Source organism: Taurulus bubalis (assembly GCF_910589615.1).
Source record: "Taurulus bubalis genome assembly, chromosome: 7".
NCBI classification, from domain to species: domain Eukaryota; kingdom Metazoa; phylum Chordata; class Actinopteri; order Perciformes; family Cottidae; genus Taurulus; species Taurulus bubalis.
The window spans coordinates 23,631,905-23,643,822 of NC_136595.1; the positions used below are offsets into that span (position 1 = coordinate 23,631,905).

The window sequence follows — 11,918 nt, forward strand, 5'->3', positions numbered from 1 at the left end:
TGACTTATTTAGAGTTCATTGAAGGAATACAACATTACTGGCAAGGCTGTCTGTATAAGTAGGCCAAGAGACTCTGACACTAGAGACTGTAGGATGTCTGCCACGCGTCAGTGGAATTATTCATCGTAATATCTGAATCTGTTTTAGGGTCTGGGAGCATAGTGCTTCTCTTCTTCAACAGAGGTGTAATTTATGCATTAAGTTGCATCGTCAACCAAATTAGATTTAAAAGCAAATCTATACATTTTTTTACATTTGCCAAAGGCGTCAATTGTGCCAAAGCATAAAAAGAAGAAAAGGTTAATATCCCCTTTCCTTCCAAAATGAGAGCAATTGCCAATTGACAGCTCGTCTTTTCGCTTTCTGAATTACCTACCTGCATTAACGTGGCGCTCAGATCGTAGCTTCAAAGATGCAAATCCTGCCTGATCTTCAGGTAAATGCGTGACATTAATCTTGTATTTAAATGATCAGTATAACCTCTGCAACACGAGCAGAATCATGTTTGTGACAGCGAGCCAAAGTAAAACAAAGAGGCTCAGAGGTTAAGGGTGTTACTGCGCAAACAATGAGACATCCATTTGATCAACAGATGCAAAGCATTTAAGCTTGATGGTGCATAAGCCGTTTGCCAGATGGCTCAGCTGATTAGAGCATGTATCCTTACAATGATGCATGATGATGCTTTTTGAAAATAATGTTCACCAGGTGCCGCTCCTTGAGCGCGGCGGAAGAGAATAAAAGTTAAACAAAAACAAGGGAGAGAGAGAGAAAGGCAGAGCAGAACAGTAAGAGAGAAAGAGAGGGGGAGATGAAGAGGGTGAGAGAGGAGAGGAAGGGAGAAATGTAGAGAGATGCGGATCCTGCTGGGTGTATGTGGTGAAGAACACATTGTGTCAAGGATGCTTTGTTAGGATGTGAGAAGTGTGTAATCAAAGTCACTCTTAATGTTCTGTTGCGTGGTGCTGCTCTTCTCTGAAGATGTACACGCACAAGTACATATTAAACAAAATATACTGCAGATGCTCCGCAGCCAGAGACGGCCCACTCGCAGGCAGCTGGATCCGCCACAGCATCCCCGCCTAATTCGAGCACGGCTTCATCATCGATGCAGAGCGCTTCCACCGTGAGCTGTTTGACACGTTCAAATGCAAGAGAGGAACATCGGATTTGGTGTGAATGACACTGCAGACCCCTGCTTTACAGGGCCATGGACTTTGTATTTCAATAGTATTTATTCATTCATTTGTTGAGGCTAGCTTTCACTTCAGCCCTCAATATATATATATATATATATATATATATATATATATATATATATATATATATATATATATATGATTGTACAGAGTTGCATCATCCGCATTGTCACAAACATTAACACGGTCATCAGTGGAGATGACAAACAAAAGGACATTTTAATACATTAATTAAGGTCCTAATCCTACTCTGCCCAAGCAGAAATCCCTCAAATTTCAGAGTACAGATATAGTGCACATCATTAGTCTTTGTTATGAGAGCAGCAAGTGTTTAATTAAAACTTTGAAGTCCCTGAAAACTTGACGTAAAATCTTTTAATATGTCTCCGCTGTATAGAATATTCATAACTAAATAAGCACAAAATCAAAGTGAAACATGAATCATCTAATCTGCGTCATCAGGACTGTGTGGGTTGGGGTAATTGACAGAGGCCTGGCAGCCCACCAGAGAAATATAGATCTTTCATGTGAAATAGCAACCCAAACTGAAAATTGTATTTTCGTGTCGTAGCTGCTGACTCATTAAAATAATCAGATTGGTAAGATTCAGGGCCTTAAGTGGAAAGGCTCTATACATCCTACACTCAGTTGTCAATGACATTATCGATAAGAGTCGCCCTTTGAACACAAAACAGACTATACCGCAATTTAGAATTACGGCGTATTTGCTTGGAAGGGACAGTATTCAAAGTCACATCGTTTTTCTTGGTCTACCAACCGGCCCCTGAAAAATATTTAATATTCATACTTTAAGGAGCAGACAGACATTTTCTCTTTGAGTCTAAATGCATCACATTTTAAATCAGTTAGATGAAAGCATCTGTTTTGAGTGCTTATTACTTGCTCCAGCGAAAGACGGTCCTCGTGCTGGTAATGACTGCACTCTCCAGTGTGGGTATAGCATTGCTCGTTGATTTGAATGCATAATTAGCATAATAAATGCCTCTGTCGCATGTGAAGACTTCTTTCGTGAAGCAATCGCGGCTCGGAGCAAATCAACAGTTTTCTCTTCAGAAGCGCCCTGCGAGAATATGACTGTAATTCTGCTTCGATAACATAAATACACTGTATGTGACATGCACATATTCATACTGTTTTTGCAGCACAGGCCCCTTTCTTGCAGTAATAAGAGTGAAGAAGTGATAGTTAAGAGCGAGCCGTATAGAATATGTAATCTTTTCTGTGCCGAGTGGGGAGCAACGTGTCATTATTACAGGCCAACACACACACACACGCGCCCCGCGCTCTGGTGTGTGCATTGTAAGCAGACTATGAATACAATTTCCCACAATGCAAGAACTATATGTCCACTGAGGTATAAAATGAAAATGTCTTGTTAGGATAGTAGGGAATACTTTGCCATTTCAACAGAGGAAAACATTCTCCGATTGTGCTGGTGTTGGATATTGGGTCATTGTGACAGTGAGGATGAAGAGGATGACGAGGCTACATCGACGGCTAACCGTTGTTTTATTGTCCGTGGTGATGCTTATTGTCAAAACCCCATTTTGTGAGCCAATACGTAAAGATAATAATAAATATAACCCCGCCACTGTAGTATTTGATACCATTTCAGTTTAGTTACTGTGGGTAAATGTTCCAGAGCTTTGCCTCTCTACAATATCAATGTGTTTATTACACTTGCGATCTTCATGCTTATTCCCTGCTGTGACATTTCCAGCACCATACCCGGACTGGACTCGGCGGCCTTTTGCCGCGTGGTCTCCTTTACCTCAGCCATGTCCAACTGCTGACCCCAGAATGTATGTTATTGCATGTTAAGGGCCCCGCACAAGCCACCTCCCACTACCGCCGCTACTCCTGCCATCCCCACAACCCTGCGACACATATGTAGAGGCGTGCTCCACACAGTACTGCTAAGCCTTGGAAAAAAATGAATTTGCCTGATGATGGAGAGGGTGCATTATCTGGCGGTACAGTGGAGTGCGTGTGGCCCGAGCAGACTTAGCTGTCTCTAGCCCTCAGAATAGGAGCGGCGGTCTCCTGGGTCCTGGTAGGAGAATGGGCTGAAGCTGCAGTCTAATTCATCACAGCTCTGCGGGAAACAAGCAATCGTGGGGGAGGCTTAAAAAAAAAAAAAAAGGAAACCAGCGCAAAAGACACAACAGCTCTCACTGGACCCGGGCTATTCCCCCGGTCACGGCAGTTGCCTCCCGGACTGTCAGCCTCCTCATGACTTAAATGCTGAGGCAGGGAGAGGAGAGGGGAGAAGGAGAGGAAATATTGTAGGTGAAGAAGAAGAAAAGCAAATCCATACGGATATGTAGATGATATTACTCAGTTGTGGGAGGTTTGAGCCTGTGATGTACAGCATATTTACCGTGGCATTAGCATAAATCTCAGCGTATGCTCTGTGTATACGGGATGTGATTGTTTATCCTATCTGGACCACCTCTCACAGGGGGGGTTCTTTACTCAGGCACCAGATTGCGGGGATATGGCCTGCCGGAGGGTTTCCGTGACAACCTGGGCTTTCCGTCCAATCAGGGCGCGGGTTTCCAGATTGAGAGGTGGTCCTCAGGGGAGCTGTACTTCAACGAGCTTGGATGCTTTGCCACGGAGCAGCCCTTTTAGAGAGACCATCACACAGTGAGATTCGGCTCAAAATGGGCACTTTGATGTTCCTGGCATAATTGGAAACACTTTCCAAAGGAGGGTCCTTTTAAAATGCATTGAATGAGAGAGGACAGGGAGCATCCAATTTCAATTCCACTCATGAAGCATCTTGCAGCTGCCTTTCAGGCGTGTACCATATATGTTATGACCCACCCATTTGTCAAAGTGCCAACTGTTGTTATTTTGTCTTCTTTTTTTTTATGATGTATAAAAGTAAGAGGCATCTTTTTGTTTTTGCTACCTGCTCGTTCAAGCAAATCTCCCTCTGTAATCTCCTTCTATTTCGCCTAGATCTTTTTCCTTTTTTTTCCCCTCTCTGAAGTTGCATCGTGGTTTCATCATCTTGAGCAGTAGGAGCCAGCAGGGTATCGCACAAACACTACGGACAGGCTCATTTTTCACAGGTTGACTTCCCAGCTATTCTGCAGGATGTGTCACGACAAACGGCGGATATGTGACAGACTCACGTCGCAATTGTGTCCTTGCATTAGAGAGGAGATGCAGTGCTGTGTGTGTGTGTGTGTATCTACTTGTACTGGGGTGTGTTTACTCTGTGGGAAAAGCATGTCTGTATGTGTATACCTACATCTTAATACATTACAACTGTTTTGTAGTATCATGTGTAGATAGAGTCAGTAACTTTAAACTGTTTGTTTTTTTTTTCCCATCAGGCCTCAGTTCTCCACCAGCCAACATCAACACCTCCGGCGTGCCCAGCCTCGTCACGCCCCTCGTCAACGGATTCGCCGGCCTTCACCCTCACCAGCCCAACGGGCACCCTGCGGTGGAGACCATGTACACCAACGGCCTGCCGCCTTACTCCACCCAGAGCCCCTCCGCTGCCGACACCCTCCAGCAAGCCTTCACTGGAGTGCAGCAATACACAGGTGTGAGACAGCTCCGTTTTTCCTAAGCTTGCCTTCCTCTGATTTTACAATCCGCCGTAAATGCTAAATGTGTTAGCCGCTTCGAGACAATTACTGGCGGGTGAGAGCTGTGCGCGTGTGAGGCTGCATGTGTTCAGATAGCAAAGGACAGCGCCTTAGAACACAACATCAGAGAGCCTTTGATTACACATGTTTCGCTTGTGTGATCGACCTTAAGCATCCTTGACATCGTTCTCTCTCCTCTCTCCTCCCCCCCTCTCTCTTTCTCCCTCTTTTCTCTCCCCCTCTCTCTATGCAGCGATCTACCCAACCGCCACGCTGACTCCCATTGGCCAGACGCTGCCCCAACAACCCCAGGTCATCCAGCAGCAGCAGCAGAGAGAAGGTGAGGGTGAGAGAACGTTATTACTTTTTACACTTACACACATCTCATCCCGCGTAATAGACATATAAAGAAGATGAGCGTGAGGAACCAATATTACTTGAGCGCTAAACACACCTCCTCCTGTGTAATGCTTATATAAGGAATCTGAGGGTGAGAGCAGAGTATTACTTTAACTCTGTACACATCTCATTCTCGGTAATAGATAAGTAAAGTAGAACGATATTACTGAATGTTGTCCACATCTCATCTTAGGTAATAGATGTGTAAAGCATGAGGATGAACAAGGTCAAACTGAATATATTATTCTGTACATCTTGAAAATAGGCTGCATATAATCTGCACAGGCCCATGCTTTTTTTTCATAAAATATAATTAAAGCTTATATAATAAAATCCCTTGCTGTGAGAATAACCCAGATGGAAAAATTAAAATAATGAAAATGTAGAAAGTAGGGGTTTACTTACTGCAGGTTTACATTCAGGCTGACGTGGTGTAATTTGCAGTGAATTAGTGTTTTTGTTATTGTCTTTGTCGATGTGTTTAAAATATTAGTGAGAACTGTGTCAGACCTTATATAAAGCAATCTAGCCCTCAGTTGTACACATCATATACATGACAGGATTCATTTCTTTCTCTCTTTTTAAGCTCAGTAACACTTTCTATGACGCCCATTTCTACAATGCTTTCAAAATGTAGTTAAAAGGAGTTATGAACTGCTTACGGCACCCTATAATTATAGTTATAAGCCTACATACATATTCGTAATGCTTTATAACTATAATCAATACACATTTTAAAGCAATTTATACCATTTTACTCGTGTGATAATGCATTATTAGTTACTTACAGTGGTCATTTCTTGCTTTAAGATTTGAAAAGTATCATTGAATGTATGCAAGAACAAGAAACTAAATGTTGTAAAATACATTTTTACTATATTTCAAGCAAACAATGACCACTTAAAATAAATGAAATTCACATTTTAACACATCAATGCATATAATGCATTCTATAGGAATTATAATGTCCTGATTCTTGCAAAACAAATGTCAGTGAGTGACAACCAGTTATACATTATTATGAATTAGTATTAATGCTTGAGCTTGTAAGTCATTATATAATAATTCATATAGTGTTAATTGTTATTATGAGTATAACAATACTATACAGTGCTATAAGCACATTTATGTTTATAATGCATTATAGACCTCAGTGTCATAGAAAGTGATACCTAAAACTCTTTCTATTAGTTTTCATGAATTAAATTAGATTTATTTTATGGCACATTGATCAAATTACAGATAGTTGCCAGTTGGAAAATCTTTGATCTGTCATCTAGATGTCGTCCTTCATATTCATATTTTGTTCAGAAAAGCTTTTTAAAATGTAAATTGAAAATTGGAATACTCTCTCATCCTTTCCGTATCAGCAAATCAACGCACAAACTTTTTCTCCATTTATCTTGTGCGTGTTTAAGAACAGTTTATGTTTTATCGCTGATAATGTCGAGAGACGTCCTGAAAATCTATTTCCACTTTTCTTAATTTAGTCGACACGAGAGACTGCATGGATCAAAATGACAAATTCACAGCTGTCTCTTTCCCTCCCTCCCACCTCTCTCTCTCTCTCTCTCTCTCTCTCTCTCTCTCTCTCTCTCTGTCTCTCTCTCTCTCTGTCTCTCTCTCTCTCTGTGTTCAGGTCCGGAGGGTTGTAACCTGTTCATCTACCACCTGCCACAGGAGTTTGGAGACAATGAACTCATGCAGATGTTTCTGCCCTTCGGCAGCGTCATCTCCTCTAAGGTCTTCATGGACCGAGCCACCAACCAGAGCAAGTGCTTCGGTGAGTTACTCACTGCCACTCATGCACAGCTATCGCGTCCACAGCTCACAGTCATACCATTGTACAACAATACGGGACTCCTTCTATAGAGCTTTGGGTATGATTATATGTGTTTGTAATTATTGAACCATTGACATAAAGATCGGGTCTGGGAGCTCAGGCCTCGACTACGAATTCTGATAGGTGAAGCAGAAAAAAGCAATGCGCCTCTATCTATTTGCATGAATACTCTCGAGGGAAGTGTACAATGGATGTGTTCAGGAGTTGGACTTGTTTTTGCAGTCTGATCTCTTAAAGTTTTTCTTAAAATATTCAGACATTTGTGGGTGTTGTGTAAAAACTCGCAGCCAAGGCGCGAAGCTTCATGGTGTAAGTTCCATTTTTTTCCCCAGTTTTTTTTTTTTTTTCCTGCTGCGCTCCAAACTACTTGTTAAACAAATATCCTTTTAGGTGCTGAAGATTTTGATGCTGTTTGACAGCAGCCAGACGCAGTACATTGAAGGATCTTACCCCTGACTGACTGACTGACCTGAATTTACATCTTGATGACTGTCGCGTTTCGGGCACCGGCGCTGTAGAAAATGTGCTGAATACATTGCGGCCCGAACTCGCCATGATGCAGTCGATCAGAGCCCATGTCCTTGTTTCGGTTTGGCAGCTGCGTGACCTGAAAAGCTTGAACTGCTGTATCAGCATCCACATCACCGTGCTGTAACCCCAATATCTGTCAATACGCTCACTGCTGAGGCTGATTCACACACCGCCACGCCTCCCCGTCCCATTTAGCTCCGTCAGCCTGCACACACCAACAAGCCCCAGGGCTTATAACAACTTTGAGGAGACAAGCAGCAGGGATGGTGGGGGGCGGGGAGGGTGGAGGGCTGTAAAGGCAAAGGACAATTATGGATCAGCATTTGTTTTCACTTCAGGGAACAGCAGAACCCTGGGCAAAATTGATCGCCAGACCCGTTTCCCTGGGGGGACTTAATAACATATAAATTCATGAAAGAAGAGCTATTTGCAGTATTGACTTATACACTATGCATTTACAACATAATGTTAGGCCTGGGGAAACAGGGAGCACACTGGTGTAATTAATCTAGAGGAGGAGAAAGAGGGGATAAACTTAGATTGATGGTGTGAAAAAGACAAGGAAACACAGAGTAAGAGAGAGAGAGCACACTTGTAATGTGTGACAGGACTGAGCGGAGGGCTTAGAGCTCTAAGCCCGCATCTCTTCTCCATCTCATCTCCGCTCCCAGCCCGAATGTGTTAACCTGATGGCGGGTTAGGAGGTCACCTCCTTTCCCTGCCTCCATACTTTCTTCAGACTTGCACCCGGCCCTTCCATGTGCCGCCCGAGCCTTCGCCCTAATGGGCCAACCGAGAGCCAAGCAGGCCAGGCAGACATCTCTCCCAGGTGGCCGTGAACGTGGCGAGGCTCCTGCTGCTTCTCACGGGTCATCGGCTGCTCCTAATGACACCACAGACACAGGGGAGCGCATCAAGCGGAGACACACTCCACTGCAGTTTCTGGTCACTGAATTCTCAAGGCTTTATTTTTTTTGCACATGATGAAAAACAGGATGTTCAGCATAGGTTTGAGGAGGGGGTTCATCTTGGGGGAAATGCAGACTTGTCTCCCCATTGATGAACTATGTTTGCTCTTGTTTTGGTCAAACTGCTTTGCACAGGGAGCTGTGCTCATTCATGTTTCTGTATTTTGGGGCTTTCCACAGAGGTCAGGAAAATATATAAAGTTTAAAAAAACAACATGTTTCTCAGGATGAACTGATCATGATACTGGTTGCAAAAATAAAAAGTTACAAAAGTAACAATTTATGTGGCATGAATGATTAATTAGATCTTTGTATATCCCATCAATCACTCCAACGCCAGCTGTTCTCTTTCTTAACCTTCAAAATATTCTGACATTTCATTCTCTCTAATACTTTTTCTTGCAAAATTAGCGCATAAATGCAGATTTTTGACACACAGGAAAAGCGGGTAAAATAATATATATGTGAATTATTATTATATATATATATAATAATAATAATTCACTTTTCCTGTAGACAAGTAGCCTTTCTTAATCGTGTGTCACCTTCAGAAAACGTGTGAAACAGTGAAAATACAGCTTAAAGCCTAACAAAGTTTTGATGAGTTCTATTTAGTTTTTTGGTGGGCTTTTAGTGAAGTTTGTTCAATTATCAATGAGTTAAAAACACTGTTCATGTCAATGGAGTCTTGCAGCTGTGAGGAGAGAATGAAACTGTTTACTTGTCCATCTGCCTTGTGAATTAAGGGTTGATTTTAATCAAACCAGAGCTGGGGATTGTTGGAACAGTGGAAAGACAAATCAAAAAGGCTTTGATGAGTTTTTGTTTGTTTCGGTCGAGTTTGAATGAAGTGTGTTTTCTATGATCAGCGATGGTGCAATTACACTAATTAAACATGTCACAAAGCATAGTAAAAATGTAATTTACTGTCATGTTTCCATCGGAGACGATGAATACGTGACGACTACAAAGCCATTTGTCCTGAATCAATGCCGATCGTAACCTTTCCCTCTAAAGACAAAAGCCAGATGTTAGCAGATGTTTGTGGGCTTTTAGTCCAATGGGAAAGGGGCTTCACATGCCTCCCTGATAGCTCCCAAAGCTGCCTGATATTTCCTCTGAGACACACACTAACTGCTTTATGGCAATAAAACCCCCACACTTGTTGCATCACGAGTCCCACAATGTCAGGTTACTTCAGATGTTGATTAGAAGCAGCGGGGTCAGAATCAAATTCTAACACTGGTGTTCATTGTGTACACATTAAACTCTTAAAAAAAACAAAATTTTAAGCCTGTTTTAATATAAAAGCAACTACTTAGCACACTGCCACAAGCAGTGCAGTTTTGCTCGGCAGCACAAAGGTGCCACGTGCCTCAACAACCTCGTCCAGACGTTGTTTTTATCTCTTCCAGCAGTTTTCTCTGCCAGACAGAGGAGCCCTTTGCAATAGATGTCATCTCCAAATATTGACTTTAAATCGTGACGTTAAAGCTTTGTCCCCGGCGCTCGCGATTAATTCTCTGCAGGGCTGATGAAGTTGTTCTTCTTCTTCACAGGTTTCGTGAGCTTCGACAACCCTGCTAGTGCACAGGCAGCTATTCAATCCATGAATGGCTTTCAGATTGGGATGAAGAGGTTGAAAGTCCAGCTAAAGAGACCGAAGGATGCCAGCCGCCCTTACTGACACAGCCTACATTCAGGATTCATTGCAGCAGCACAGGTGAGCCAGCAAAGTGTCAAAGCCCTGTCACCGGTCCAAGATTTAGATCTGCAATGTTGTTTCTGTTGAGGCCGAAGATTTAACCGCGCTTGACAGAGCTGATGGCCAAAACGTTGTCCTCCCTACTTCTTCGGATGGCCTGAATTTAAGAGCACATCTGTCAGACAGACACGTATTAAATATGTTCAGTGAATGAAAAGCTGAATTATTTAACGTGTTTCCAGAGTTTCGGTATCTACAGGCGTGCAGAAACCATAAGGTTTGGTTTCATATTCCTCACAGCGGGCGTAATAATTGTGAGAAAGTCTGTCATCGTGGGGATTGACAAAGATTGATTGGTGTGCCAGCGCGGGTTAGCTCTCTCCAGACCATTTCCCTGATATAATAGAGCCATATTGGACTTTCCGGAGTTTAAAGAAATGGATCTTTGGAATGACAGCTTAATGAGCAGCGAGATCTGAAATTGCCCTTCTTTCTTCTATCTTTCAGGTTTTAGAGGACACGTGAAGATATCTCGGAGGAGTTCAACTTTTTTTCTTTGAAAGCAAAATATGTTTAAAAAAAAAAAAAAATCAACACATATGGAATTTTTGAAGACATATCAGCATTTACTTATGAAGATATAGGTTACGGCGGGAAAAAAGAAGATGCGAAAGAGGAGGCGGCGCTTCACCGGGGGACTTAACAGTAACAGATGGCACAGTGCAAGAAAGACGAGAAGAAAAAAAAAACTGAAAAAAGATGTGATGAGACTGAACAACAGAACTTTTTCTTGTTGAGACTTGAATTGTTAATTAAGCAACAAACTAACAAACAAAAAAGCAGCAACAACAAATAGATTTCTATATACATATTATATACACATATATATAAGGGAAGAGGCGCTTGTGGCTTTTACTGTACTGGACAAATGAGGGTTAAAACTTGAAGATCAAGAAAAACAGTGGAAAAAAAGAAGCTATTCTATTCGTCCACTGACAGACTTTCTTTCTCTTTCCCTCTTTCTCTTATTCTCTCACCGTCTCTCTCAGCAAGCGCAGAACTATGACTCTTGGAGGTCACTGAGGTTTCCATTAGCAACAGTAGAACTGCAACTCTTTCACCCCTAAGGGACCAAAGGACCAAACATTTTTATTGTTCTGAACAGTAATATATAGTATTGATGATACTAATACTACAAACTACTACTAATAATATTACAAGTTAAACTTAAGAAGAAACTATAGCTTCAGGTTTGAAAAAAAAAAAGAAAGAGGAAATGGGTTTTGGTTTGTTTTCCTTTTACATTTATAGCTACTGGGTTTAAGGAATATTAAAACAAAACAGAAAAAAAATATGTATAAAGCTATACTATTTTAGTGGCGTAGAATATGTGGGTTAGACATTGTTTCGGGCATGTTCAGATAATCTTCTTTTGCCACTCATTGCTTCATCTGCGTCACAGCATTTCATCTCGGAAGGTGCGATCTGTCGCCGTTATTGTGTCAAGCAGACGAAGAAAAACAGTCCCGTAGTGCCAAAAGTAAGTGACACAATAACAGCCTCTCTCCGCTCCACACTGCATGCGGCCATGTACCGCTCGTCTGCTGCTCTCGCCGGCTCGTTGCAATTCCATAATTGAAGCGA

The 11,918-nt window shown here is 42.1% G+C and overlaps 1 protein-coding gene across 1 annotated transcript in view; it reads left to right on the forward strand.

The window, feature by feature from the left end:
* The window catches only part of celf5a (cugbp, Elav-like family member 5a), a gene marked incomplete at both ends in the record, with an annotated part of 180,002 nt that extends 169,746 nt beyond the window's left edge, over nt 1-10,256 (forward strand). Inside the window, 4 exons of the mRNA XM_079220516.1 lie at nt 4,568-4,783; nt 5,082-5,168; nt 6,867-7,010; nt 10,129-10,256. Of these exons, the coding sequence (XP_079076642.1) occupies nt 4,568-4,783; nt 5,082-5,168; nt 6,867-7,010; nt 10,129-10,256 (575 nt within the window). The remainder of the gene's footprint in view (nt 1-4,567; nt 4,784-5,081; nt 5,169-6,866; nt 7,011-10,128) is intronic.
* Nucleotides 10,257-11,918: the final 1,662 nt, after the last annotated feature.